The sequence below is a fragment of the Gorilla gorilla genome, chromosome 1, assembly GCF_029281585.2.
Source record: "Gorilla gorilla gorilla isolate KB3781 chromosome 1, NHGRI_mGorGor1-v2.1_pri, whole genome shotgun sequence".
Taxonomy (NCBI): Eukaryota; Metazoa; Chordata; class Mammalia; order Primates; family Hominidae; genus Gorilla; species Gorilla gorilla.
Window position 1 is genome coordinate 25,330,521 of NC_073224.2, and position 22,405 is coordinate 25,352,925.

General features: G+C 50.4%; 1 protein-coding gene and 1 pseudogene across 5 annotated transcripts in view; both read left to right on the plus strand.

Annotated features, from left to right (window-relative positions):
* LOC101124648 (putative uncharacterized protein FLJ44672) overlaps positions 1-20,786 on the plus strand; it is a 53,207-nt gene extending 32,421 nt beyond the window's left edge. Inside the window, exons 12-20 of one of the 5 annotated variants that reach the window (XM_063708002.1) lie at positions 1,554-1,670; positions 2,008-2,200; positions 3,081-3,145; positions 9,948-10,138; positions 12,196-12,253; positions 12,347-12,579; positions 13,354-13,544; positions 15,602-15,659; positions 15,753-20,786. In XM_063708002.1, the coding sequence (XP_063564072.1) occupies positions 15,818-16,546 (729 nt within the window). In that variant the 5' untranslated portion in view covers positions 1,554-1,670; positions 2,008-2,200; positions 3,081-3,145; ... (4 more) ...; positions 15,602-15,659; positions 15,753-15,817 and the 3' untranslated portion in view covers positions 16,547-20,786. Of the gene's footprint in view, positions 1-1,212; positions 1,332-1,553; positions 1,671-2,007; positions 2,201-3,080; positions 3,146-8,907; positions 9,201-9,947; positions 10,139-10,159; positions 12,254-12,346; positions 12,580-13,353; positions 13,545-15,601; positions 15,660-15,752 lie in introns of those variants that run through there. The other 4 variants (XM_055372474.2, XM_063708003.1, XM_055372489.2 and 1 more) reach the window with 4 other exon arrangements.
* On the plus strand, positions 20,093-20,786 carry LOC129529000 (putative uncharacterized protein FLJ44672; annotated as a pseudogene).
* Positions 20,787-22,405: the final 1,619 nt, after the last annotated feature.

Sequence of the window (22,405 nt, forward strand, 5' to 3'; positions counted from 1 at the left end):
CTGCACTCTTAATTCCCTCTTCCTATGTAATTGTGCTGTGTAACATAGGACATGAGCAATTGGTGGCGGTGGGGGTTATTACTTTGGCCACCACAGTAACTATTTTATGCCAGGTACTCAGCTAAGCACTGGTGAATTAAGCATGAATAACACACACTCCCTAATCTCCATCCATTCATGGGAGGAGCACCTCACCTGCCATGCTCCTGAGAATCTCGGGAGTCAGAGAAGTCTTCTATGAGGAGGTGATGCCAAAGCGGACAAGTGACAGAGGATTCGAAGCTAGCTAGGAAGAGATTAGAGGTTTAAGGGGAAGCATATTATAAGCGGAGGATATTACCCACTTCAGAGACTCCCAGAGGAGAAAGAGTGTGCGTTGAAGGGGCAGATGAGGCTCAGTTGGACTCCATAGCAGATGAAATGGAGAGGGGCAAGCAGTGAGGCTGCCTTGCAAGGCAGGGCAGAGCAGGGGCTGTTAAGGAGTTTGGACTTAATCCCTGAGGCAAGGAGAAGTGATGTAAATGGGGGAGTAACATGATGAGATTCATGGATTAGAGACATGGCTCAGGCTGCTGTAGAGAAGGCACCAGGGAGAGCAGATGGCTCAATGGGTGTGCAGGAGACCTCTCACTGAGTTTAGGGAGAGGTTTTTAAAACAGAAGAAGTTTGAGTAATTTAAATGATGATGGGAAGGAGCTAAAAGTGGGGGATAGGTTAAAGATACAGGAAAGTGGGAGGAAGAACTGACAAGTGAGGTTCCAGAGAGGGCAGGAGAAGAGGAGATTCCCATAGGGGGATTAACACTTTCTTTCCTTTTTTCTTTCTAAGACAGGGTCTCACTCTGTCGCCCAGGCTGGAGTGCAGTGGCACAGTCTTGGCTCACTGTAGTGTAGACTTCCCAGGCTCAAGGGATTTCTCCCACCCCAGACTCCCAAGTAGCTGGAACTACGGGTGTGCACCACCACCACACCTGGCTAATGTTTCTTTTTTTGGTAGACACAGAGTCTCACTATTTAGCACTGATTGGTCTCCAACTCCTGGCCTCAAGTGATCCTCCTGCCTAGGCTTCCCAAATTGCTGGGATTGCAGGCATGAGCCACAATGCCTGGCCTCTGCTAGTTCCGTATTCTCTAGAGTTGTCTTTACTTTGTGCTAGTATGTCCCTCATTGTGCTGATCCTCTGTAAAAATTAATACCTTTTTTTTTTTCGAGACGGAGTTTCACTCTTGTTGCCCAGGCTGGAGTGCAATGGCGCTATCTCGGCTCAGCGCAACCTCCACCTGCCGGGTTCAGGCGATTCTCCTGCCTCAGCCTCTCGAGTAGCTGGGATTACAGGCATGTGCGACCATGCCCAGCTAATTTTGTATTTTTAGTAGAGATGGGGTTTCTCCATGCTGGTCAGGCTGGTCTCGAACTCCTGACCTCAGGTGATCTGTCTGCCTTGGCCTCCCAAAGTGCTGGGGTTACAGGCATGAGCCATTGTGCCTGGCCAAAATTAATACTTTTTATATTAAATTTACATATATATATACGTTTTTTCTTTTTGATACCAGGTCTCACACTGTCACCCAGGCTGGAGTACAGTGGCACAACCTCTGCTCACTGCAGCCTCCACCTGCCAGGCTCAAGCAATTCTCCTGCCTCAGCCTCCTGAGTAGCTGGGATTACAGGTAAGTGCCCCCACACCCAGCTGATTTTTGTGTTTTTTGTAGAGACGAGGTTTCACCATGTTTCCCAGAGTGTTCTCAAACTCCTGAGCTCAAAGCAGTCCACCCACCTTGGCCTCCCAAAGGGCTGGGATTACAGGTGTGAGCCATCTTGCTCATTCTAGTTTAAACTTTTGAGTGGTTTGTGTCTCCTGATTGGACTCCTACAAATACAGAATTGATGCTAGGAAGGGTACCAGGAGATAGACGCACACAGATGGGATTTGGGAATAGGTTTGGTTATCCAAGGAGCAGTGCTGAGCTCCTTGCTAATGGGATATGGGATGCTGGTGATTTCCAGGAAGTGACCTCACAATGACTCAAGCTACCACATACTGTTGATTGTGAAATGCCAGTTGAAGCATATGTCCTGCGAGCTTAGGGGCGCTACAAGTTGACCACTGCAGCAGTAAAGATGACTCTGAAGAATGGCATGGGATGGATCCTTTCGAATGCACTTGAGCAGCGGTCTACAACCACAGGGCCACAGAGCTGTAGGTGAACAGCAGGCGAGTGAAGGGAAACTTCATCTGTATTTCTAGCCCCTCCCATCGCTTGCATGACCACCTGAGCTCCATGTCCTGTCAGATCAGCAGCAGCATTAGATTCTCATAGGAGCACAAACTCTGTTGTGAAGTGTGCATGCGAGGGATCTAGGTTGTGTACTCCTTATGAGAATCTAATGCCTGATATTCTGTTACTGTCTCCCATCACCCCAGATGGACAGTCTAGTTGCAGGAAAACAAGCTCAGAGATCCCACTGAGTCTACATTATAGTGAGTTGTAGAATCATTTCATTATATATTACTATGTAGTAATAATAGAAATAAAGTGCACAATATATGTAATGCACTTGAATCATCCTGAAATTATTCCCTCACTCCCAGTCTGTGGAAAAATTGTCTTCCACACATTCACTCTGTTTTTTGGTAGAGGCAGGGTCTTAATATATTGCCCAGGCTGGTCTCAAACTCCTGGCCTCAAGTAATATACCTCTCTCAGCCTCCCAAAGTGCTGAGATTACAGGCATAAGCCACCACCCTCAACCAAGACTTTCTTAAACCAAATAAAAATTAAGTGAGATTACTTGAGCCCAGGTGGTCAAGGCTGCAGTGAGCCTGATTGCACCACGACTCCAGCCTAGGTGACAGAATGAGACTGTCTCAAAAAATAAATAAATAAAATAAAATAAAATTAAAAAATACAAGAATACAAATTAACCCTTTATGACATTCCCAGTAACTTTCCCTCCTAAGTGTTCCCCACAAGTCTTTGAATTCTGTTTAATTTTCACATAACATTTAAGACATTTAAGAACTTATGTCTGTCTGTGTCATCCCTTTATGTCAAAAGATGTCTTTTTGTCACTTCCAGCTGGATCTACCATGAAAGACTTCTGAATCCAGGAAGAGAAACTGACTGGGCAACATGTTATTCGGGTACAAAATGATTTGGACTGTAACTTAAAAATGATCAAATAATAGTGCATGCATCAAGTGCAATGGGAAGCTCTTCTGGAGAGTGAGAGAAGCTTCCAGTTAAGGTGACATTGAAGCCAAGTCCTGAAAGATGAGGAAGAGTTGTATGAAAGTAGGGAGGGAAGGGGGAGGTGGAGGGATGGGGAATGGGCTGGGATGGGATAGCGCAAACTGCCCGGGAAGGGAAACCAGCACTGTACAGATCTGAACAACGAAGATGGCATATTTTGTTCAGGGAATGGTGAATTAAGTGTGGCAGGAATGCTTTGTAGACACAGTAATTTGCTTGTATGGAATTTTGCCTGAGAGACATCATTGCAGTTTCTGATTTTTTGATGTCATCATCCATCACTGTCCTTGTCAAATAGTTTGGAATAGGTATAGTGATCACAATAACCCCAAGCATAATATTTCGTTAATTCTCACAGAATCACAGGTAGGTGCCACAGTTATCCCCATTTTATGAATGGAGTGATGAAGTCTTAGGAATAATGAATGATTTGCCCAAGCTCACCTGGATATTAAGACTGAGTCAAATGTTGGGTCTGGTCTGACTTTAATGTTTGCTTTGTTCATGAGCACCACATATTGCCTCTCCTATGCAGTTAAGCAGGTAGGTGACAGAAAAGCCCATGTTTGTCTCTACTCACACACTTCCGACTGAATGTATGTATGGAGTTTCTACACCAAATTCTTCAGTGCTCTGGATATTAACTGGGTATCCCATGACTTTATTCTGACACTACCTGGAGTTAGCACAGACCCCACAAGTTAGGGGCTCAGTCCCACGAGGCCATCCTCACTTCAGATGCCAATGGCAAGTCCTAAGTTGTCACCGTACTTTTGACCAACCTGTTACCAATCGGGGGTTCCCATAACTGTCTTCTTGGGTTTAATAATTTGCTAGAACAGTTTACGGGACTCAGAAAAACAGTTTATTTTCTTTTTTTCTGAGAGGGTCTTATTTTGTTGCCCAGGCTGGTGTGCAATGGTGCAGTCATAGCTCATTGCAGCCTTGATTGTCTGGGCTCCAGTGGTTCTCCCACCTCAGCCTCCCTAGTAGCTGAGACTACATGCCTGCACCACCACATCTGGCTAGTTTCTTTTATTTTTTGTATAGATGGGGTCTTGTTGTGTTGGCCAGGCTGGCCACAAATTCCTGGTCTCAAGTGATCCTCCCACCTCAGCCTCTGAAAGTGCTGGGATTACAGATGTGAGCCACCACATCTGGCCAGTTCATTTCCTATTACTGGTTCATTGTGAAGGATACATCTCAGAAACAGTCAATGAAAGAGACGTGCATGCTGGATGCAGTGGCTCATGCCTGTAATGTCAGCACTTTGGGAGGCCAAGGTGGGAGGATCGCTTAAACTCAAGAGTTTGAGACCAGCCTGGGCAACATGGTGAAAACCTGTCTCTATAAAAGATTAAAAAATAATAATAATAACCGGTGTGGTGGTGTGCACCTAGAGTTCCAACTACTAGGGAAGCTGAGATGAGAGGATACGTTGAGCTGGGGACTGGGGAGGCTTAGGTTACAGTAAGCTGAGATTGTGCCACTGCACTCTAGCTTGTACAAAAGAGCCTGATCCTGTCTCAAAAAAAAGAAAGATACCCAGGGCAAGTTAAGTTCGGAGGGGCACAGAGCTCCCATGCCCTCTGTTGAACATGCGACCCTCCCAGCATCTCCTGTGTCCAGCAACCCTGAAAGCTCTGCAAACCCCGTTGAGGGTGTTTATGGAGGCTTTATTATGCAAACATGATTGATAAAATCTTTGGCTGTTGGTGATTAAGTCAGTCTCCAGCCCCTCTTCCTCCTGGAGTTCAGTGCATGAGGCTGAAAGTTCCAAGCCTCTTATCATGTGGTTGCATGGTAATCAGCCCTCCTCTTGAAGAAATTTAGGAGCTTGCAGTCACCCAGTCATCTCAACAACATCCCCAAATGCGTTCTTACCATGCTGGAGATCCCAGAGTTCTTAGAGGCTCTTGTGTTAGAAACCTGGGACCAAGACCAAATATTAAAACAAAAGATGTTCCTGTCACATCTATCACTGAGGTCTTTGTAAGAGCTTTAGAAGCTCTGTGCCACGAACCAGGGACAGAGATTAAATATATATTTCTTTTCTTTTTTTTGAGACAGAATCTCCTGTGTCATCCAGGCTGGAGTGCAGTGATGTGATCATAGCTCACTATAGCTTTGGCCTCCTGAGATCAAGCAATCCTCCCATCTCAACCTCCCAAGTAGCTAGGACTACACATGCATGTCACCCATGCCCAGCTCATTTTTGTAGAGTCAGAGTTTTGCCATGGTGGCCAGGTTGGCCATGTTGGCCAGATGGGGTCTTCTTTTGTTGCCCAGGCTGGCCACAAACTCCTGGGCTCAAGTGATCCTCCCACCTCGTCCTTGTAGAGATGAGATTGAGTTATGTTGTCCAGGCTGATCTCAAACTCCTGGGCTAAATCGATTGTCTCACCTCAGCCTCTCAAGTAGCTGGGACTACAGGCGCATACCACCATGTCGGGCTAATATTTATTTTTATTTTTTTCTAGAGGTGGGATGTCTCACTGTGTTTTTCATGCTAGTTTCAAACTTCGGGCCTCAAGTGTTCCTCCTGCCTTGACCTCCCAAAGTGTTGGGATTCTGGGTGGGAGCCACCATGCCCAGCAATCGCAAGGGTCTTTATAAAAGAAAGAGAGTAGGAGATTCGGAATTGGAGCAGGAGATGTGGTGATGAAAGCAGAGGTAAGAGAGGGAGATTTGAAGATGCTTCACCTCTGGCTTTGAAGATGGAGTCAGGGGCCATGATCCAAGGAATGGGGGTGGCTTCTAGAAGCTGGAAAAGCCACGGGAACATATTAGAGTCTCCAGAAGGAATGCAGCCCTGCTGACACCTTGACTTTAGCCTTAATAGACCTAGTTTGGGTTTCTGGCCCCTAGAACTGTAAGATGATACATTTGTGGTGTTTTAAGCCACTAAATGTAGGAAACTGCAAACTATGTTGCAGCAGCAAGAAGAAATGAACATGAAGCCAGGCATGATGGCTCATGCCGGTAATGCCAGCACTTTAGGAATTTAGGCAGGAGGATCACTTGAGGCCAGGAATTCAAGACCAGTCTGGGCAACATAGTAAGACCTTGTCTCTATAAAAAATGAAAAAATTGGCCAGGCGTGGTGGCTCACACCTGTAATTCGAGCACTTTGGGAGGCCGAAGCGGGCAGATTACCTGAGTTCAGGAGTTCGAGACCAGCCTGGCCAACATTGTGAAACCCCGGCTCTACTAAAAATACAAAAATTAGCTGGGCGTGGTGGCACACACCTGTAATCCCAGCTACTTGGAAGGCTGAGGCAGGAGAATCACTTGAATCTGGGAGGTGGAGGTTGCAGTGAGCCGGGATCGCACCGTTACACTACAGCCTGGGCAAGGAGAGTGAAACTCTGTCTCAAAATAAAATAAAATAAAATACTAAAAAATTTAGCCAGGCGGCCGGGCGCGGTGGCTCACGCCTGTAATCCCAGCACTTTGGGAGGCCGAGGCGGGTGGATCACGAGGTCAGGAGATCGAGACCATCCTGGCTAACACGGTGAAACCCCGTCTCTACTAAAAATACTAAAAATTAGCCGGGCGTGGTGGCGGGCGCCTGTAGTCCCAGCTACTCGGGAGGCTGAGGCAGGAGAATGGCGTGAACCCAGGAGGCGGAGCTTGCAGTGAGCCGAGATCGCGCCACTGCACTCCAGCCTGGGCGACAGAGCGAGACTCCGTCTCAAAAAAAAAAAAAAAAAAAAAAAAATTTAGCCAGGCATGGTGGCATGAACCTGGAGTCCCAGGTACTCGGGAGGCTGAGGTGGGAGGATCGCTTGAGCCTGGAAATTTGAGGTTGCAGTGAGCTGTGATTTCGCCACTGCACTCCAGCCTTGGTGACAGTGAGATCTTGAAAAAAAAGAAAGAAGAAAGTAAAGAAAGAAGAAATGAGCATGGTGAGCATGGGGACAGATGGCAATGTTAAATAGAATGGTCGGGTGGCCTCCTAAGTGAAAATTGAGTAAAGACTTGAAGGAGGGGAAGGAGGTGGCCAAGGTGCTGAGGGAAGAGGATTGTAGGCAGAAACAATAGAATAAACTGTCTGAGGTGTGTCTCCGGCTCTGGAAGGAGGCCCATGGAGCAGATGGAGAGAGGAAGAGAATTAGGGGAGGGAGCCAGGGAGTTGCTGGGTGGGGATCAGTACAGATCACATAAGCCCTGGGAGGTTATTGGTGGGGCTTTGGATTTTACTCTGACTCAGATGGGAACTGCGGGAGGGTTCTGAGCAGAGAGGCGACATGATCTGTCTCCCGATTTAAAAGCATTCTCTGGCAGCTGAGTTGAGAAAGACTGTGGGAAGATGTGATAGAAGCATGGGGGCCAAGCTTTGGCAACATCCAGGCGGGAGATGATGGTGGTCCTGACCAGGGTCGTGGTGGTGTTGAGAGATGGTCAGAGGGGAGAAGTAGGGGAGGAGGCCAGGGAGTTGCTGGGTGGGGATCTTTAGTAGATGTCGAAGACAATCAACAGGATTTCCTGACAGACTGGATATGGGGTGTGAGAGAAGGCAGGGGTCAAGGTTGAGTTTGTTACTCAAATTTTTAAGTAATTTTAAAAAACACTACTGCCTTTCCCAATCCTACCAAGTATGGGATGCTAGATTAAAGAAATCTCTTTAGGCTCATTGCAATGGCTCATGCCTGTAGTCCCAGCTGTTTGGTAAGCAGAGGTGCGAGTATCTTTTAAGGGCAGGTGTTCAAGACCAGCCTGGACAACACAGCAAGATCTGCTCTTTACAAAAATATTTTTCAAAATAAGTGTAGCTAGGCATGGTGATGTGTACTTGTAGTTTCAGCTACTCAGGAGGCTGAAGTGGGCAGATCTCTTGAGGTCAGGAGTTTGAGGCCAGCTTGGGCAACATAGCAAGACCCCTCGCTCTACAAAAAAATTAAAAAAATAACCAGGCATGGTGACACTCAACTGTACTACCAGCTACTGGGGAGCTGAGGCAGGAAGATGGCTTGAGCCCAGGAGGTCGAGGCTGCAGCAAGCTGTAAATGCACAGCTGCACTCCAGTCTGGGTGACAGAGCAGTACCTGTCTCACAATACAAATAAAAATACAAGTAAAATAATATCTCAAGTCAGAGCCTTTTGGGTCTGCAGCCCTTGCAACCCCTCAGCTGTGCAGTGGGGTTTGCGTCGCTGGGAATGAGGAGACCCCTGCCCGGTGTTGTTGCCTGACTAATGAGTGTTTTAAAACATACATTAATAAGGGTGGGCGCGGTGGCTCACACCTGTAGTCCCAGCACTTAGGGAGACCCAGGCGGGTGGATCACCTGAGGTCAAGAGTTCAAGACCAGCCTTGCCAACATGGCAAAACTCCTTCTCTACTAAGAAAATACAATAATTAGCTGGACATGGTAGTGGACGCCTGTAATCCCAGCTACTTGGGAGGCTGAGGTAGGAGAATCTCTTGAACCTGCGGGGCGGAGGTTGCAATGAGCTGAGATTGAGCCACTTCACTCCAGCCTGGGCAAAAGAACAAGACTTTGTCTCAAAGAAAAAAAAAAGTATTATATCAACATGTAATAGTTTTATTATTAATATGTAAAGAATATTAAATATTTTTAAAATCTTAACATGTAATGGCTTTAATATGTGATGAATAATATTTAAAAATTTGTCTTATTTTCTGGTTTTAACATAATTATCTACAGAAAGAAATAGTCTTAGAGATCTTCAATAAAGTTAAAAAAGGTAAAGGGATGTTAGACCCCAAAAGATTGAGAATTTCTAGTTTACAAATATTCAGACTAAGCCACATACAACTTGCTACTTGAACTATTTTTTTTCTTTGTTCTTTATTTTAGGAGATGGGGTCTCACCCTGTCACCCAGGCTTGAGTACAGTAGTGCTATCACAACTCACTGCAGCCTTGAACTCCTGGGCTAAGGATACTCCTACCTGAGCCTCCTGAGTAGCTAGGACTGTAGGTATACATGACGATACTTGGCTAATTTTTAAATTGTTTTGTAGACATGGGGTCTCACTTTGTTGGCCAGGCTGGTGTCAAACTAATGGCCTCAAGTGACCCTTCCACCCCTGCCTCCCATCCTAGAGGTATGTGCCACCACAAGGAGCACTTGTTCAATTTTCTAAAGAAAAAATTTCTAAAGTAAGGCTGTGGGATGATGGCAGGAAGATAAAAGAAAAACAGAAGAATAAGTTAAAATGACTTATTCACACATATTCTTTTGACAGCAAGAAGAACTTTTAGTATATACATTCCTTACAAACAAACAAACGGCAGATAAACAATGTTGTATAGGAACTTCAACACACACTGTACAATATGCCCACTTTGCTGACATAAGTTATGGAAATTTCGTGGTTTACTTGAGTGTCGCTACCAGTATTTTGCTTCTCTGATGATGTTTATCAACTTCCTCATCTGTTAACTTCTCTCCAAGGTATGTCATGTCACGACATACTGCCGCTGCACAAACATGGCCAGCGTCTTCCTATTAAACATGTAGAATGCTTTCCTAATTTCTCTTTTTACTCTCTGTCTTTGTGTTTTGCATTTTCCTTACTTTTATTGTCAGAAACTCCAGAAAGTCAGTCGTACTAATTTATCACGATTTGCTTTATTAATTTATACTTTGTTTATGTGGAATTTTGCCCAACAGGCCTCATTACAATTTCTAACCTGTTTTATTTTGTTTCTTTTTCTGAGACAGGGTCTCCCTCTGTTGTCCAAGGCTGGAGGGTAGTAGTGCTATCACAGCTGACTGCAGCCTCAACCTTCCAGGCTGAAGCGATCCTCCCATCTCAACCTCCCACGTGGCTGAGACTACAGGTGCTTGCCACTATGCCCAACTAATATTTGGAATTTTCGTATACGTGGATTCCAGAGGGGTGACAGCGAAACGTGAGTAAGCATGGGTTTTGGTATATGCAGAGATGGGGGGCTGGAACTAATTCTGTATACTGAGGGACGGCGACTGTGTATGTTTTTACAATTACGCTGTAGGATACATACTGTTGCATAGCCTTGAAAATAATAATTTTTAATTGAGTGGAATAATAATAATAATATTGCTAAAAGTAGCAGTTGGCCAGGTGTGGTGGCTCACACTGGTAATCGCAACACTTTGGGAGGCTGAGGCTTGAGGCCAAGAGTTTGCGATAGGCCTTGGAAACAAAGGGGGAGTCACCATCCCTACAGAAAAATACATGAATTAGCCTAGTGTGGTGGCATGTTCCTGTAGTCCCAGCTACTTGGGAGGCTGAGGTGGGAGGATCACTTGAGCCCAGGGAGGCTGAGACTGCAGTGAGTCATGATCAGGCCTCTGCACTCCAGCCTGGGTGACAGAGTGAGACCCTGTCTCAAAACAACAAAAAAGTAGCAGCTAACATCAACTGACCTTTTATACCAGGTGCCTATTGATATCATAGTTTAATTTCTTAGAACTGTGTCTTATTTCACTTACCAACTCTGTCTTCAGTTACTCCCAGATTTTTACTGTGTTTGTGCAGATGACCTTTTGTTTAGATTGAATTGTCTCCCCAGAAGTAAGATTACTGTGAGACATGGTGAATGGACATTCTCATTACCCTTGATGTAAATTGACAGGGTTTTGGGTGCCTCCCAGCCTATAATCTTAGCACTTTGGGAGGCTAAGAGAGGAGGATTGCTTGAGGCCAAGAGTTGGAGGAGGCAGTATGGCAGTATGGTGAGACCCTGTCTCCATTATTTTAAAAAATTGACAAGCTTTACCCGGGAAGGCTTATACACAGTTTAAACACCCCTCATAGTATAAGAAAGTGCCCATTTCACTGCACCTTTGCCGGCACAGGGTATTATAATTTAGTAAGTCATTTTTTGTTTGATTATTTTAAATAGATAAAAGACCTCATATTACTTTACTTGTCACATTTCAACATCTTTCCTTAGCTTATTAGCTCTATCTCTTTTCTGTCTGTAAATGGTTGTTGTTGTTTTGTTCTTTGAGACAGGGTCTTGCTCTGTCACCAGGCTGGACTGTAGTGGCATAATCATGCCTCGCTGCAGCCTTGACCTCCCAGGCTCAAACTTCAGCATTCCGAGTAGCTGGGACTACAAGTGTGCACCACCACTCCCAGCTAACTTTTTTCTTTTTTTTGGGTAGAGACAGGGTCTCACTGTGTTGTCCAGACCGGTCTCTAGCTCCTGGCCTTAAGCAATCCTCCTGCATTAGCTTCTCAAATTGCTGGAATTTCAGGCATGAGCCACCATGCCTGGCCTGGGCTAGTCCTGTATTCTCTAGAGTTCTCTTTACTTTGTGCTAACCAATCTCTCATTATGCTGTTCACCTGTTACAATGAATAATTCTCCGTATTAAATTTTACCACTTTAAACTTTTGAGTGGTTTATGCTTCCTGATTGGACTCTGACTAATATGTTAGGAAGGGTCCCAGGAGATAAACCCACACAGATGGGATTTGGGCATAGGTTTGGTTTCCCAGGGGGCAGTGCTGAGCTCTTTGCCAGTGGGAAATGGGATGCTGGTGATTTCCAGGAAGTGACCTCACAATGACTGAAGCTACCACTTACTGTTGATTGTGACGAAATGCCAGCTGAGGCACATGCCTTGGGAGCTAAGTGGTTGCTGCCCTTGACCACTACAAAGACTGGTGTGGGAAGGGTCGCTTTGGATGCACTTGAGCAGGGGTCCCCAACCCCTGAGCCATGGAGCCGTAAGGAGCCACACAGCAGGAGGTGAGTGGTGTCGAGTGAGGGAGTGAGGGAAGCTTCGTCTGTATTTACAGCCACTCCCCTTTGCTCACATTCCCGCCTGAGCTCCACCTTCTCAGATCAGCAGCAGCATTAGATTCTCATAGGAGAACGCACCCTGTTGTGAACCGTGCATGTGAGGGATCTAGGTTGCGCTGTCCTTATGAGAATCTAATACCTATTGATCTGTCACTTTCTCCCATCACGCTCAGGTGGGACCATCCAGTTGCAGGAAAACAAGCTTAACACGCCCACTGATTCTACATTATGGTGAGTTCTATAATTATTTTATTATATATTACAGTGTAATAATGGAAATGAAGTGCCTAATAAATGTAAATGTGCTTAAATCTTTTGGCCCAGCTCCTACCTCCCGGCAGCCTCTCCAGGCCCAGAACTTTCTCCAGTCAGCCTCTACAGACCAAGCTCATGACTCACAATGGCCTATTTAGGCCCATACCCTACCTCACGGCAGTCTCCGCAGATGAGCCTACTGCCTCACAACAGCCTCCACAGGCACAGCTCCATCGTTACAATGGCCTCTTTAGACCCAGCTCCTGCCTCCCAGCCTTCTCTCCAGGCCCCGAACTTTCTCCGTAAGTTCAGGTAGCTGAGACTGTAGGTATACATGACGATACTTGGCTAATTTTTAAATTGTTTTGTAGACATGGGGTCTCACTTTGTTGGCCAGGCTGGTGTCAAACTAATGGCCTCAAGTGACCCTTCCACCCCTGCCTCCCATCCTAGAGGTATGTGCCACCACAAGGAGCACTTGTTCAATTTTCTAAAGAAAAAATTTCTAAAGTAAGGCTGTGGGATGATGGCAGGAAGATAAAAGAAAAACAGAAGAATAAGTTAAAATGACTTATTCACACATATTCTTTTGACAGCAAGAAGAACTTTTAGTATATACATTCCTTACAAACAAACAAACGGCAGATAAACAATGTTGTATAGGAACTTCAACACACACTGTACAATATGCCCACTTTGCTGACATAAGTTATGGAAATTTCGTGGTTTACTTGAGTGTCGCTACCAGTATTTTGCTTCTCTGATGATTTTTATCAACTTCCTCATCTGTTAACTTCTCTCCAAGGTATGTCATGTCACGACATACTGCCGCTGCACAAACATGGCCAGCGTCTTCCTATTAAACATGTAGAATGCTTTCCTAATTTCTCTTTTTACTCTCTGTCTTTGTGTTTTGCATTTTCCTTACTTTTATTGTCAGAAACTCCAGAAAGTCAGTCGTACTAATTTATCACGATTTGCTTTATTAATTTATACTTTGCTTATGTGGAATTTTGCCCAACAGACCTCATTACAATTTCTAACCTGTTTTATTTTGTTTTTTTTTTCTGAGACAGGGTCTCCCTCTGTTGTCCAAGGCTGGAGGGTAGTAGTGCTATCACAGCTGACTGCAGCCTCAACCTTCCAGGCTGAAGCGATCCTCCCATCTCAACCTCCCACGTGGCTGAGACTACAGGTGCTTGCCACTATGCCCAACTAATATTTGGAATTTTCGTATACGTGGATTCCAGAGGGGTGACAGCGAAACGTGAGTAAGCATGGGTTTTGGTATATGCAGAGATGGGGGGCTGGAACTAATTCTGTATACTGAGGGACGGCGACTGTGTATGTTTTTACAATTACGCTGTAGGATACATACTGTTGCATAGCCTTGAAAATAATAATTTTTAATTGAGTGGAATAATAATAATAATATTGCTAAAAGTAGCAGTTGGCCAGGTGTGGTGGCTCACACTGGTAATCGCAACACTTTGGGAGGCTGAGGCTTGAGGCCAAGAGTTTGCGATAGGCCTTGGAAACAAAGGGGGAGTCACCATCCCTACAGAAAAATACATGAATTAGCCTAGTGTGGTGGCATGTTCCTGTAGTCCCAGCTACTTGGGAGGCTGAGGTGGGAGGATCACTTGAGCCCAGGGAGGCTGAGACTGCAGTGAGTCATGATCAGGCCTCTGCACTCCAGCCTGGGTGACAGAGTGAGACCCTGTCTCAAAACAACAAAAAAGTAGCAGCTAACATCAACTGACCTTTTATACCAGGTGCCTATTGATATCATAGTTTAATTTCTTAGAACTGTGTCTTATTTCACTTACCAACTCTGTCTTCAGTTACTCCCAGATTTTTACTGTGTTTGTGCAGATGACCTTTTGTTTAGATTGAATTGTCTCCCCAGAAGTAAGATTACTGTGAGACATGGTGAATGGACATTCTCATTACCCTTGATGTAAATTGACAGGGTTTTGGGTGCCTCCCAGCCTATAATCTTAGCACTTTGGGAGGCTAAGAGAGGAGGATTGCTTGAGGCCAAGAGTTGGAGGAGGCAGTATGGCAGTATGGTGAGACCCTGTCTCCATTATTTTAAAAAATTGACAAGCTTTACCCGGGAAGGCTTATACACAGTTTAAACACCCCTCATAGTATAAGAAAGTGCCCATTTCACTGCACCTTTGCCGGCACAGGGTATTATAATTTAGTAAGTCATTTTTTGTTTGATTATTTTAAATAGATAAAAGACCTCATATTACTTTACTTGTCACATTTCAACATCTTTCCTTAGCTTATTAGCTCTATCTCTTTTCTGTCTGTAAATGGTTGTTGTTGTTTTGTTCTTTGAGACAGGGTCTTGCTCTGTCACCAGGCTGGACTGTAGTGGCATAATCATGCCTCGCTGCAGCCTTGACCTCCCAGGCTCAAACTTCAGCATTCCGAGTAGCTGGGACTACAAGTGTGCACCACCACTCCCAGCTAACTTTTTTCTTTTTTTTGGGTAGAGACAGGGTCTCACTGTGTTGTCCAGACCGGTCTCTAGCTCCTGGCCTTAAGCAATCCTCCTGCATTAGCTTCTCAAATTGCTGGAATTTCAGGCATGAGCCACCATGCCTGGCCTGGGCTAGTCCTGTATTCTCTAGAGTTCTCTTTACTTTGTGCTAACCAATCTCTCATTATGCTGTTCACCTGTTACAATGAATAATTCTCCGTATTAAATTTTACCACTTTAAACTTTTGAGTGGTTTATGCTTCCTGATTGGACTCTGACTAATATGTTAGGAAGGGTCCCAGGAGATAAACCCACACAGATGGGATTTGGGCATAGGTTTGGTTTCCCAGGGGGCAGTGCTGAGCTCTTTGCCAGTGGGAAATGGGATGCTGGTGATTTCCAGGAAGTGACCTCACAATGACTGAAGCTACCACTTACTGTTGATTGTGACGAAATGCCAGCTGAGGCACATGCCTTGGGAGCTAAGTGGTTGCTGCCCTTGACCACTACGAAGACTGGTGTGGGAAGGGTCGCTTTGGATGCACTTGAGCAGGGGTCCCCAACCCCTGAGCCATGGAGCCGTAAGGAGCCACACAGCAGGAGGTGAGTGGTGTCGAGTGAGGGAGTGAGGGAAGCTTCGTCTGTATTTACAGCCACTCCCCTTTGCTCACATTCCCGCCTGAGCTCCACCTTCTCAGATCAGCAGCAGCATTAGATTCTCATAGGAGAACGCACCCTGTTGTGAACCGTGCATGTGAGGGATCTAGGTTGCGCTGTCCTTATGAGAATCTAATACCTATTGATCTGTCACTTTCTCCCATCACGCTCAGGTGGGACCATCCAGTTGCAGGAAAACAAGCTTAACACGCCCACTGATTCTACATTATGGTGAGTTCTATAATTATTTTATTATATATTACAGTGTAATAATGGAAATGAAGTGCCTAATAAATGTAAATGTGCTTAAATCTTTTGGCCCAGCTCCTACCTCCCGGCAGCCTCTCCAGGCCCAGAACTTCTCCAGTCAGCCTCTACAGACCAAGCTCATGACTCACAATGGCCTATTTAGGCCCATACCCTACCTCACGGCAGTCTCCGCAGATGAGCCTACTGCCTCACAGCAGCCTCCACAGGCACAGCTCCATCGTTACAATGGCCTCTTTAGACCCAGCTCCTGCCTCCCAGCCTTCTCTCCAGGCCCCGAACTTTCTCAAGTCGACCTCACCAGGGCCAGCTCATGCTTCTTTGCAGCCTCTCCAGGCCTAGCTCCTGCATCTTGGTGGCCCCTCCAGGCCCAGCCTCTGCCTCCCGTCGGCCTCTACAGTCGCAACATCTGCCTCACAGCAGATTCTTCAGGCCCAGCATCTGCCTCACTGTGGACCCCCCAAGCCAAGCTCCCAACCTTTCAACAGCTTCTACACACCCAGCTCCTGCCACCCAGTGGCCTGTTTAGGCCAAGCTCATGCTTAACAAGGGCCTTTGGAGGCCCAACTTTTGTCTCATGGCAACCTTCCCTGGCCAGATTCCTGTCTGTCTCCCAGCAGCCTAGACAGGCCCAGGTCTTGCCTCACACTGGCCTCTCTACATCCATCTCATGCCTCACGGTGGCCTCTCCAGGCCCAACTCCTGTCCCAGGACATCATCTCCGGGCCCAAAACTTACTCAAGTCAGACTCTCTAGTCCCAACTGCTGCCTCCTGGTGGCCTATGAAGGCCCAAAATCTCCTCGAGTTGACCTCTCCAGGCCCAGCTCCTGCCTCGCAATTGCCTTTGTAGGCCAAGATCATGCCGCGAAGTGGCCATTCCTAGCCTAACTTTTGCTTTTTGACGCATACTCCAGTCCCAAAACTTCCTCCAATTAGCCGGTCCAGGCCAAGCTCTTCCTCCCAAAGGCTTCTGCAGGCCAAAATCGTCCTGAACTCACCCTCTGCAGGCCCAGCTCCTGCCTCCAAGTGCTGTGTAGGCCAAGCTAATGCCTCACAGCACACTTTCCAGGCTGAGCGTTTCCTTTTGTGCATCCTCTCCAAGCCCTGAACTTACTCCAGTCCGCCTCTCCAGGCCCAGCTCTTCCTCTCGGCAGCCTCTGCAGGCCCAGACTGTCGTCAAGTCGGCCTGTCCAGGGCCAGCTCCTGCCTCCCGGCGGCCTCTGAAGGCCCAAGTCGGCCTCCCCAGGCCCAGCTCCGTCCTCTCGGCGGCCTTTCCGGGTGCAAAAGTTCCTCGAGTCAGCCTCTCCAGGCCGAGCTCCTCCTGCCTCCCAGTGGCCTCTTTCGGCCCAGCCCAGCTCATGCCTCCCGGCGGCCTCCCGAGGCCCCGCTTTTGACTTTCGGTGGCCTCTGCAGGCCTCGACAAGGCCCGGCCTCCTGCCTCCCGAAGACCTGCACAGGCCCAGCCTCTGCCTCACAGCGGACTCTCCATGCCCAGCTAGCTCTCGCCTCACTGCGGCCTCCCGAGTCCAAAGCTCCTGCCTCTCGGCCGCTTCGGCAGGCCCAGCTCCCGCCTGCCAGTGGCCTCTTCAGGCCCATGGGGCTTATTCCTCACAACAGCTTTTCCAGGCCCAGTTTTTCCCTTCCGGTGGTCTCTCCGGGCCGAGAACCTCCTCAATTCGGCCTCTCCAGACCACTTGCACCCTCCGGGCGTCCTCTCCGGGCCAAGCTCCTCTTCCTGGCTGTGTCTCCAGGCCCGACTCCTGCCTCTCAACAACCTCTTTGGACTCAGTGCCTATCCATCTCCTGGCGGCCTTGGTCGGCCCACAGCTTCCTCAAGCCAAGCTCCCCAGGCCCAGGTCAGGCCTCACGGTGGCCTCTCCAGGATGAGCTCCTGCCCTCCGATGGCATCTGCAGGCCCCAAATGGTCTCTGGTCGGTGGGCTCCTCCACGCCAAGCTTGGGCCTCCCGGCGACCTCTGCAGGCCCAAGTTGTCCTGAAGTCGGCATCTCCCGGCCCTGCCTCCCAGCAAGTAAGCAAGCTCTTTTGGCTCAACTCCTGCCCAGCTCCCAACCGCCTTTGTAGGCCCCGAACTTTCTCCAGCCAAGTTCTTCGGGCCTAATTCCTGCCGCCCGGTGGCCTGTACAGGCCCAGCAATGGTTGGAGAACAGCCTCTGCAGGTCCCGCCCTTGCCTCCAAGGGGCCTCTCCAGGCCCAGCTCTTGCCCCCACGGCGGCCTCCCGGGGCCAAGTCCCTGCCTGCCTCCCAGCAGCCCGTGTGCAGCCCAGCTCCTCCCTCACGGTGGCCTGTTGATGCCCATGCCTCTGGTACCCCGCCCAGAGGCATGAGCCCCTGCCACACACTGGCTCCTCCCACACTGAGAGAGGTCAGTGTGAGCCCTTGCCTCACACCGGCCCCTCCCACGCTGACAGAGGTCAGCGTCAGCCCCTTGCCTCACACCGGCCCCTCCCACGCTGAGAGAGGTCAGAGTGAGCCCTTGCCTCACACCGGCCCCTCCCAGGCTGAGAGAAGTCAGCCTGAGCCCCTTGCCTCACACCGGCCCCTCCCTCGCTGACAGAGGTCAGCCTGAGCCCCTTGCCTCACACCGGCCCCTCCCATGCTGACAGAGGTCCATGGGAGCCCCTTGCCTCACACCGGCCCCTCCCACGCTGAGAGAGGTCAGAGTGAGCCCTTGCCTCACACCGGCCCCTCCCATGCTGACAGAGGTCAGCCTGAGCCCCTTGCCTCACACTGGCCCCTCCCATGCTGACAGAGGTCCATGGGAGCCCCTTGCCTCACACCGGCCCCTCCCAGGCTGACAGAGGTCAGTGGGAGCCCCTAGCCTCCCACCAGCCCCTCCCACGCTGACGGAGGTCAGCGGGAGCCCCTAGCCTCACACCGGCCCCTCCCAGGCTGACAGGGGTCCATGGGAGCCCCTTGCCTCACACCGGCCCCTCCCACGCTGACAGAGGTCAGCCTGAGCCCCTTGCCTCACACCGGCCCCTCCCACGCTGAGAGAGGTCAGCGTGAGCCCTTGCCTCACACCGGCCCCTCCCACGCTGACAGAGGTCAGCGTCAGCCCCTTGCCTCACACCGGCCCCTCCCACGCTGAGAGAGGTCAGAGTGAGCCCTTGCCTCACACCGGCCCCTCCCAGGCTGAGAGAGGTCAGCCTGAGCCCCTTGCCTCACACTGGCCCCTCCCATGCTGACAGAGGTCCATGGGAGCCCCTTGCCTCACACCGGCCCCTCCCAGGCTGACAGAGGTCAGCGGGAGCCCCTAGCCTCCCACCGGCCCCTCCCACGCTGACGGAGGTCAGCGGGAGCCCCTAGCCTCACACCGGCCCCTTCCAGGCTGACAGGGGTCCATGGGAGCCCCTTGCCTCACACCGGCCCCTCCCACGCTGACAGAGGTCAGCCTGAGCCCCTAGCCTCACACCGGCCCCTCCCACGCTGAGAGAGGTCAGCGTGAGCCCTTGCCTCACACCGGCCCCTCCCACGCTGAGAGAGGTCAGCGTGAGCCCTTGCCTCACACCGGCCCCTCCCACGCTGAGAGAGGTCAGCGTGAGCCCCTAGCCTCACACCGGCCCCTCCCACGCTGAGAGAGGTCAGCGTGAGCCCCTTGCCTCACACCGGCCCCTCCCACGCTGAGAGAGGTCAGCGTGAGCCCCTTGCCTCACACCGGCCCCTCCCACGCTGAGAGAGGTCAGCGTGAGCCCCTTGCCTCACACCGGCCCCTCCCACGCTGAGAGAGGTCAGCGTGAGCCCTTGCCTCACACCGGCCCCTCCCACGCTGAGAGAGGTCAGCGTGAGCCCTTGCCTCACACCGGCCCCTCCCACGCTGAGAGAGGTCAGCGTGAGCCCTTGCCTCACACCGGCCCCTCCCACGCTGAGAGAGGTCAGCGTGAGCCCTTGCCTCACACCGGCCCCTCCCACGCTGAGAGAGGTCAGCGTGAGCCCTTGCCTCACACCGGCCCCTCCCACGCTGAGAGAGGTCAGCGTGAGCCCTTGCCTCACACCGGCCCCTCCCACGCTGAGAGAGGTCAGTGTGAGCCCTTGCCTCACACCGGCCCCTCCCACGCTGAGAGAGGTCAGCGTGAGCCCCTGCCTCAACAGGCCACCGTGAGGGAGGAGCAGGGTCGCACGCGGGCTGCTGGGAGGCAGGCAGGGACTTGGGCCTGGGAGGTCGCGGTGGTGCGAGAGCTGGGCCTGGAGACACCCCTGGGAGGCAACAGCGGGGTCTACAGACTCTGTTCTCCAGCCGGAGCTGGGACTGTTCAGACACTGGGAGGCGGGATGTGGGTCTGAAGAGCTTGGTTGCAGAAACTTCGGGGTCTACAAACGCAGGTGGGAGCTGAGCCAAAAGAGCTTGTTTGCTGGGAGGCCGGAGGTGGGCCGGGAGATGCAGCCAGGAGGAACAGCTGGGCCTGCAGAGGCCACCATGCGGGAGGCAGAGGCCGGGCCTCCTCAAGTCGGCCTCTCCAGACCCACTTGCAGCCTCCTGGCGTCCTCTCCGGGCCCAGCTCTTCCTCCTGGCTGTGTCTCCAGGCCTGACTCTGGCCTCCCAACAACGTCTTTGGACTCAGCTCCTGCCCAGCTCCCAGCGGCCCTGGTAGGCCCACAACTTCCCGAAGCCAAGCTCCCCAGGCCCAGGTCAGGCCTCACGGTGGCCTCTCCAGGATGAGCTCCTGCCCTCCAATGGCATCTGCAGGCCCCAAATGGCCTCCGGTTGGTGGGCTCCTCTAGGCCCAGCTTGGGCCTCCCGGCGGCCTCTGCAGGCCCAAGTCGTCCTCAAGTCGGCCTGGAATTGGGCCTGGAAGAGCAGCAAGTCGGCCTCCCCGGGCCCAGCTCCGTCCTCTCGGCGGCCTCTCCAGGTGCAAAGCTTCCTCGAGTCAGCCTCTCCAGGCCCAGCTCCTCCTGCCTCCCAGTGGCCTCTTTCAGCCCAGCCCAGCTCATGGCTCTCGGTGGCCTTCCCAGGCCCCGCTTTTCCCTTCCGGCAGCCTCTTCGCCTCTAATTTGTTTATCTTTTGTGTATAAATCCCAAAATATGGAATTTTGGAATATTTCCACCATTATATAAATATTTTGCTAGGTAATTTATTTGGAGTATGTTTCTGCACCATGCCCGAATTTTTTATTTTATTTTCCTTATTATTTGGTGTTAAACAGGTTTAATGACGGTCATGGCAACTTTTTGGCACAATGAAAAATATCGCCCATGATCAACGTGTTCTGTTCTGGGGAAGGGGGCAAAGGCAGGGTGAATCACTTTCTTAAAAAGTATAGCTCAAGTTGGGAGTGCAGAGGGAATGGGGAGAAAACCCTCCCGCTGCCTGTGTCGAAGTGCAGGAGCCCCCACCCCCATACTCACCTGAGTCCAGCCCCTCTGGGGAAAGAAGGGGTGCATGAACTCCCCCTAGTCCACAGGCGCCTCCCTGTGGCCCAAGGCCCTCTTCACACTCCATCTTGTAGCCCCAGCAGAAGCTATTTTCCGAAAAGTGAAAAGCTCTGAAGGTCCCACAATTCATGGTACGTACAGGGGCTCGGAGGAGGGAAACTGCCCAGCTTTCCCCCGGCACAGCTGCAGGGGTAGGGGGTATAGATAAGAGGAGCAGGCCTTGGCCAGGCGTGGTGGCTCACGCCTGTAATCCCAGCACTTTGGGAGGGGGAGGCAGGCGGATCACGATGTCAGGAGATGGAAATCAGCCTGGCCAAGATGATGAAGCCCCGTCTGTACTAAAAATACAAAAATTAGCCGGACGTGGTAGCATGCACCTGTAATCCTAGCTACCCGGAAGGCTAAGGCAGGAGAATGGTGTGAACCCGGCGGGAAGAGGTTGCAGTGAGCCAAGATCGCACCACTGCACTCCAGCCTGGTCGACAGAGCAAGACTCCGTCTCAAAAAAAAGAAAAAAAAAAAAAAGAGGCAGGCCTTATTCCATCCCAAACTGAAAGGATTAAATGGCTTTACCTGGGAGAAGATAGCCATCCTGCCCTCCATTGCTACCCCCACATACTGTCCATGTTCTCAGGGGGTACTGTGAGTCCTGGGATCTTCTTTGGGGTCGCCCACCTGCCTGTGGTAGTTATGGAGACCCCCAGGTGTTGAGGCAGGGCTAGGGTGTCCCCTTCCAACCAGGCTGTCAAGGCCCCAACTCTGGGGCAGAGGCAGTGGCAGGGCAGCCAGGGTTGTGCCAGAGCCTGAGCAGGGTGAGGTGGGGTCAGGCAGGGCTGGGAGTCAGGGCAGGGGCAGCAGCAGTGGACCCGCTATGCACACATCTTCTCCAAGGTTTGTGTGCAGAACATCCTGCCCATGCTGCCCCAGCAGCTTCAGTTGGCACCTGCCGCAGTCCAGCCTCTGGGAACCATGCAGCAGCTCCCAGCGGCCCTGCACCCACCACCAGCATCCGTTTCACCTCCAGTTGAAGATCTGTGAGGTGCCCAGAAGATCATGCAGTCATCAGTCCCATGGAGCAGCCTGCGAGGCTGAGGCTCCTCCCATTGGACCGCCCCCCAACTGGCACCACTGCTGCCCCTGCCCCTACTCTCAGCCTCACGTGACTCTCGGGCAGAGGCAGTGGTGGGGCAGCCAGGGCAGTGTCAAGAGTCTGAGCCAGGTGAGGTCCGGTCAGGACCCCCACAGGGCTGGGAGTCAGGGCAGGGGCAGAACAAACCTTGGAGGGGAAGATGTGTGCATAGTGGGCCTGGAGGGCGG